At 32.2% G+C, this 7,472-nt stretch overlaps 1 protein-coding gene across 1 annotated transcript; it reads right to left on the minus strand.

The window, feature by feature from the left end:
* Positions 1 to 206: 206 nt before the first annotated feature.
* LOC112503559 lies at positions 207 to 4,965 on the minus strand. Its single transcript, XM_025107577.1, has 5 exons — positions 4,901 to 4,965; positions 4,649 to 4,803; positions 4,484 to 4,562; positions 4,252 to 4,395; positions 207 to 490 (listed from the first exon to the last, which is right to left on the minus strand). Exons 1-5 carry the CDS (start codon positions 4,938 to 4,940, stop codon positions 207 to 209), a joined length of 702 nt encoding a protein of 233 aa, XP_024963345.1. The 5' UTR covers positions 4,941 to 4,965.
* Positions 4,966 to 7,472: the final 2,507 nt, after the last annotated feature.

Genomic DNA, 7,472 nt, shown 5'->3' on the forward strand with positions numbered 1-7,472 from the left:
TTTATCAAGATCGTGAAGCTTGAAACTCGAGCACTTCCACTATGCTGTGTCCCAAATCATTTAGAAGGCAAAAGACAAAAGTAATACCATTATAATTAATAAAAGGAAAAAAAAAAGCATATATATTACTTCCAAGTACATGGCCAATTGTCCCTATACAATTCAACACCCTCCATTTTTTACTTTAGTAGACATCTATGCATATTTTAATTTTTAGTCTTAATAATAGTGATTGTGCCTCTCCCTTGTGTATGAATTCTGGTGAGAGCCACGACCGCCTTGCCGGAGAGGCCGAATCCGTCCGGCGAAACCAATGGCCGACATGCAAAGTCCCCCACTGGATGCTTCAAGGGTCTCGTCGGGGGCATTAGGATTCTTCGGTTGATGTCGTTCAATGTAATATCCCCCTTAATTCCACCCGGCTTCACCAATGCAAAGGGATACACCACTCTTGTTACAACCTTCTTCTTTCTCTCTTCATTTCTTCCTCCTATACATGATCAACACTCCCGTCACCAATTCCGAACAAATTGCATAAATGTTTTAACAACTGAATATGATGGACAACTGTTAGACATAATTTCATCCTAAAAAACTTATTATTTCATATTTGTATATGATGGATAACTGTTAGTCATGTAAACTTAAAGGTCTTATTAAATATTATATTATGACAGTTGGTTATCTTAACAAACTCATTTTGAGGTGGTGAATGAATCATTTATTGACCGATAGTAAGTCTAATATGAATCAAAATGCCTTTATGAGACAATTAAGAAAGAAAAGGACGAGTGTGACATATCTATTAGTCAAGATGGTTGTCGTTACATGCCAACAACGAAAGTATATAGTAGATTACTTTTATTCAAGCAATGTCTTTACAAATCAAAACACACAAACTTCTTTATGGTGTAAGAATATGAGCTAAGATGAAAAAAGTAAGGAGGAATCTGAACTCTTGATCACTTTTAATATCACTCCATCCCATGAATTGTGTTTGATACAGAAAATTGATCTAGTGCATCTCGTTACACTTCATTACTGTTGATCTGAAGATTTTTTCTTATAATTCTCACCATAACTTATCTCATTAAGGGGCCGTTTACCAAACACTTATCCGGGTAAGCGCTTACCAAGTCACAATCACCAAATGAATATATTAAGGACTAAGAATCTTACTTGGTAAGAGCGAGACGAAGACCATGAGTCTTACCCGATAAGTGAGGGTGACGACTCTTACCACGGTAAGCGCTTACCGGGTGAATTGTTGCATACAATGTCGTTTTAATGGATTAAAATCTTACTCGGTAAGTAAATAATAGTGTTAAATTTTACCCGTAAACACTTACCGAGTAAGTGTTTGGTAAGCGGTCCTTAAGTGTTGTATCTTACTAAGAGATGGTCATAAAAATACATAACTAATAACCTAGCTAACATGATACTTAACTATGGTTAGTAAACTCAAGTATGAAATGATACATAACCATATATGTTTGAAAGCAAATATATATATATATATATATGTGTGTGTGCGCGCGCACGCGCGCGTGCGAGTAGTTCAAATGAGAACCCCTCTATTTTGCCGAAATGCGAGAACACTTGTGGGTCTCTAACCTTTTTAACCAATAACTATAATTATAATTATAATTATAATAAATAAAAATAAATCAATCAAGGTAGTAATGTGATTAGGTATTTTTATTATTATGTTTATGTTATTTATATTAATTGTAATTATTCCATTATTTAGAATTGGAGTTTGTTCACGTCGATTACGTTTCCATCGTTTTATGTATATGCATATTGGATCATATTATCATATCATTAGTTTCAAATTCCTTTTTAACTGAGAACGGAAGATCCCAATGGTTTTGGAAGGAAGCTATTTTGATATTGTTTTCATATTTATGTGATAGAGTATTGAATACAACCCATCTTCGATTATTCTATTATGATATCGAAGGTACTGTGATAAACATGTTGTACCCTTGAATATGACCCATGTTCGATTACTCTATTATGATATTGACTATGTTGTATAAATATGTGATACACTTGAATACAACCCATGCTCGATTATTCTATTGTGATATCAAATGCGATGTGATATATATATACATCTATGTGTGTGTGTGTGTGTGAGAGAGAGAGAGAGAGAGATAGCCCTAAACAATGACAAAAAATAATCGAGCCTTAATCACTGGATAATCATCGTCGACGATGATATCATTTCCCCGATGATCGGAGTAATCATGATCGTGTTATTTGAATGTTATCATTTTAATTTCCTATTTCACCCTTCCATGTCAAAATATTTTTGAAATTTTTTTTGTACTAATTTTAATTTAAAAATCCCTTAACTTATGTTAATTTGTGATATAAAACACAATGTTTGGTTTATAGGTTATTCTTGTGTTCTCATAAATCATCACAAGGATTAATCATTAAATATATATATATACACACACACACACACACATACAGTAGCGGATCCAGGATTTTTGTTCAGTGGGGTCCCCTTTAAGGTAGACTAAAGACCCGCAAAATCGTCCGATGTGTTTTTAACCTAATTACAACGTTTTCGAGGGAATTTTAAAGTTTTTTAATTCATTTCGAGGGATTTTTTTAGTGTTTTTGTCGATTTTGAATATTTTTTTTGGTTTTTTTGATTAATTTCAACAATTTTTTTTGTTAGAGTAATGGTTTCGATTGGGGTTGGGGTCCCGTGGAAAAATGTAATGGGCGGAAGCGAAAGATAAATCATGTAAAACATAAATTTTAACCTATAAATTTTTGCTTTTGAGTTTTTTATCGGGGTCCCTTCCCCCTCCTTTTTACCATTGCATCCGCCCCTGTATATATGTATATATATATATATATATATATAGAAATATACATAAAGATATATATAATAAACAAGAATTTGAAACCATATAATATAACAAGTCATTGTCAATGGCATGAAATTAAAGGTGCTTCTGAATTTACTTTTGTCTAAAACAATGTTTCAGTCTTTTTAGAGTACGAAACTAATCAAAAGTGATGACAGAGTTATATGAGAAAATTGTTTCAAAGTGGTCCACTTGTGTGTTTTCTCGTATAAATACGTATCCGTCATACACTTTTGCCTCCGAATAATGCTCTTGTTATAGAAGCCTTGTGTTATGTATATATACCATTACCTTTTCTTCATAATATTTTATCAAGTTTTATATTTTTTTTCTAGATAAACATTTGATGATTTTTTTTCCGCAATTTTCACCAAATATTACATGTCATCGATATCAACAATCAATTCATTATATTTCTCACCAATTTTTCTCTATTTTTCTGGATCCACATTTTGAATCACATGTGATTAACTTCATTTAATATATGATCTGTTATGTATCATATATGATCTACTATGTGATTTTTTTGTACATGTCACATATGATAATATATGTCTGAATACAAGTGACGTATTAATCATCATATTTGATGGTATTTACATCATAAACAAATCTATAATAAAAATATCTATAACTATCACATATGATTAACAAAAATATTTATAATTATCAGATATGATTGATACAACCATCAAACAAATTATCATAGGTGATAAAAACTTATAATCAAGTCGTTACATATATATTTATCTTTCTAAAATAAGTTTATAAATGATTACTTGAAATATCGACTTAGAAGACAAACTCAATCCCGGTTTATTAATCGTTATACACTTGTAGATAATGTTACCCTATTTAATTTAATTAATAATATTATTTCTCTCACAAATTACTTTTATTTCTCCGATGATCCTCAATCGATCTTTCTGTATATATTTGTTATGTATATATATATATATATATGTATGTATGTATGGTATGTATATTGATGTGTGTGTGTGTTTAAGTGGAATGGTCTTTTAGCTGTAATTTATTTTTATAAAAACAATAAATCTAGATAAAATACAGTTATTAGACACGGTGATGTTAAATTATTCTTCGTTAAAGAAAAATAAGTCAAATGGTATATATATATACATACACACACACTGTTCCATGTTTCAATGCTTCATGATGGAAAATCATCATTACTTCTACATCATCATCATGCATGCATCCATGCATGTGAGGATTAATTTGCCCCAAATTTTCCTTAAATAATAGGTACAATTTTTTAAAGTTATTTTTTAAAAAGAATAAACATACGACTATATATCAAGCAACCCTAGAATTATTGATGCGTGTGAAACAGAAGACTTACCAAGAGAATGGTGTGAAGAAAGCAGCATTTGCTTCTTAGGAGAGAAGCAGTGAGTATGGATGCTGCTTTTGTTGCTTTCTGAAGATGATGTTGAATGCGTCTCCTCTACTCGCTTCCTTCTGTCTTCTCCATTCATGACTGCTGCTATAAATAATTCATATTTTAACTAATGATTTTAAAAGAAACCCATAAATTTAACGCAGTTGATAAGATCAATCGAGTCATGAATCACCATTGTTATCTGCATACAACTTGCAGAAGCTCTCGTAAGAGTTATCCAAGTCTTGAGGAGAGATGGAATTCCAGTAGCCCTGTCAGTTGATAGATCAGCTTTAGAACACATACCCATCTGACTGTGTTTTGAGAAAAATTCAAATTTAGAAGATGAAATAAATACAGGAAATGAGGTTTGGTTATGATGATCATCATTGAAGAGAAGCAACCGCCGGCGTTTGGAACTACTGAATTCAAGCAGAGCGTCTTCAAGATAACCTGATGACAGATCATCTGAATGCAAATCATGGAAAGGAGCAGCGTTGTTCATGTCCATAGCTGCACCATATATATGACCTACCAAATCAGCATATACATACATACAATATATATATATATAGAGAGAGAGAGAGAGAGTAGAAAGAAGAAGAATTACAGTAAGAGAGGGAAGATGGAATGGAGTGAAGGTCGCCCATATTTTTCTTGGGATGTGAGCGAATGATATGTTTATGTGGAAGAGTTGTATTTATGTATGTAAAGTGCAAATTAGACTCCTTGCCATCTTCTCTTACGTCATGCGTTCTTCCAACCCCGACATAGATGTGTAATAGCGGACCCTTTATTAATATTATATACACAGAGGGGGGGGGGTGTTTTGAGTGTTGTTCCCGTTAGAATCTACAAAATGTGTATAACAGTTTGTATAACTAGGGGTTAATACAAAAACAATAAATTTTTCAAATTTAAAATATATATTGATAAAGAAGAATCAATACAGATTTTACAAGATTGTTTGCGGAAAGATAAGATAAATAAAACATATCTAAACAATCTAAAAAAAAGAATTGTTGTAAAGGACTTAGAAGAAAGTAAATTTTATCTGGTAGAGAACTATTTAGAATATAATAAAAGAATTCTAACTTGCTCCTGAAGATGAGCGTATTGTGTTCTTAGATATGTGTTCTTTTACTTATAAACGAGAGTTAGGGTTCAAGAGTAAGTAAGTTCAGAATATAGAGTATCTATGCATGAAGATAGAACACATCTCTTTATACCCATTGTATTAAATGCACATTTAATGCAACGTGGTTGGGTTTAGAACACGTGTCAAGCCTTTAGAGAAAGATTTGTCCTTTGTTACAGTGAATAGTACAAAAGCATATTCATGAGCAGACATCCTTTCACAAAGTTGGTGGGTAATAGAGTAAACTAATCGGCTCCGTACCGTACTATCTTTTAGAAAGGGTATGGGTTTGTCCTTTGTGTGTATAAGGACAAGACAAAAATAATCGTGCTCAACAAGCTTCTTTTGATCGCTGAATGCTGGAATAACCTGAAAGTTTCTTCAGCATTCGCTGAGGCTTGGGCAGTCTTCACACATATGTAGACAAGGTTGTAATCACTGAACACAGTTTCAGATCACGTACTCGTTAGTCTCTAATCTTCAGTTTCAGTCTTCGACTTATACTGAAAGTTCTTTGGAATCTTTAATGGATGGTCCAACTGTGTTTTGGAAGGAGATTCCTGCAGTACCTAAATAGAATAAACCTGCTAAAATTGTGATAAAAGAAAATTCTAAATATAGTGCAAATGAATTAGCCAGAGCACATGCTCATATTTTGTATAAATCTTATATGATGCAAGCCTTAACGAATGACATTTACACACGCATTGACAGTTACAAGACATCAGGAAATAGTTTTGTGGAAACTGATAGAAAGAACAATGATGGGTTCTAAAGTGGGTACACAACTGAAAATTACCAATTGTATTACAAGTTATGAAGAATTTAAGGCTAAGGAAGGAGAGAGCCTAGATGATGTGTATGATAGGCTAACCAGACTTTTGAATGAGCTAACCAATAATGAGATCATTAAGACCAGAATTGTAACATCCCATACCACACATTGCATGTAACACATACTTCATACGGAAGAAATATATGTTTATGTACTACTCAGGTCCCTTAGTACAAGAATTTACTATACAGAATACATATCCCAAAAATTCAAAATACATTTTTTGTACTAATCATCGTTCATCCATCAAAACTATACATCATAGACAAATCTTCATGTAGATATGCATATAGGAAAATATCACATTTTCCCCTTCCCCTTACTGTCCGTACCTCCTGCAATACATATTTAAAATCACAAAACGAGAGTTAGACCGAAAGGTCTAGTGAGTTACCCCATTTATGTTATTGCAAGGTGAAAATCACCAAAACTTTGTACAAAATAACCTTTTCATATATATAACAAATATATGAATAAATAGAAACATATTACCAGTACCTTTCCACTTTTCAAGCCAAGCATTTAGCTATTCAAATAACATACTTCAAACTATTTTAGGTTTGAACCAACCAGGTTTCATATAATGTCACTTTTAAACCTTTTACATTAAACAAGATTTATTTAAAGTTTCAGACCAAACCTGTTATTTTCTCTTCAATAACATCCAGACTATAATTTCCAATAAAAACCCTAATCTTTAACATTTAAATCACAAAGAAATAAAGATTTTAGACCACGGTAATTTTAAAGGATATAATAGTAAGAGTTATATAACATAACACACATACGAATGTCACCCTTATATCCAAAAGTACACATCTCCTTGATATGTCACCCTTATCCCAAAGTACACATCTCATTGATATGCCACCCTTATCCCATGGTACACCTCTCCTTAATATGCCACCCTTATCTTATGGTACACCTCTCCTTAATATGCCACCCTTATTTCCTCATTAACATATTTCACAAAAACAATTCCAATTAGAACAGACCGCAGCCATAATTGTTTTAATGGAATATCATTAGTTCAAAATGTTAGGACTGAAAATCAGTATTAAATTGTATTCGTCTTGAAAGTTAAATATTGTCTATATTTGTAAAAGTCATCGTGTTTGACTTTTCTTAGACAGATTTGACTTTGACTATATTTAGAAGTTTGACCCTATAAATAGGGTGATGTCTTTTGTAATCTTGTAAGAGAGCTTT

The sequence above is a fragment of the Cynara cardunculus genome, unplaced genomic scaffold (assembly GCF_001531365.2).
Source record: "Cynara cardunculus var. scolymus isolate 2C unplaced genomic scaffold, CcrdV1 Un_Scaffold_3246, whole genome shotgun sequence".
Classification (NCBI taxonomy): Eukaryota; Viridiplantae; Streptophyta; class Magnoliopsida; order Asterales; family Asteraceae; genus Cynara; species Cynara cardunculus.

What these genes read in the sequence shown, in the direction of transcription:
- LOC112503559 (XM_025107577.1), bottom strand. Translation starts at nt 4,940, where the DNA reads ATGGGCGACCTTCACTCCATTCCATCTTCCCTCTCTTACT. An exon ending in TCCATCTTCCCTCTCTTACT is followed by an intron (nt 4,804 to 4,900) that starts GTAATTCTTCTT and finishes TATATGGTGCAG; the next exon opens with CTATGGACATGAACAACGCT. An exon ending in TTCTTCACACCATTCTCTTG is followed by an intron (nt 491 to 4,251) that starts GTAAGTCTTCTG and finishes GATCATGTATAG; the next exon opens with GAGGAAGAAATGAAGAGAGA.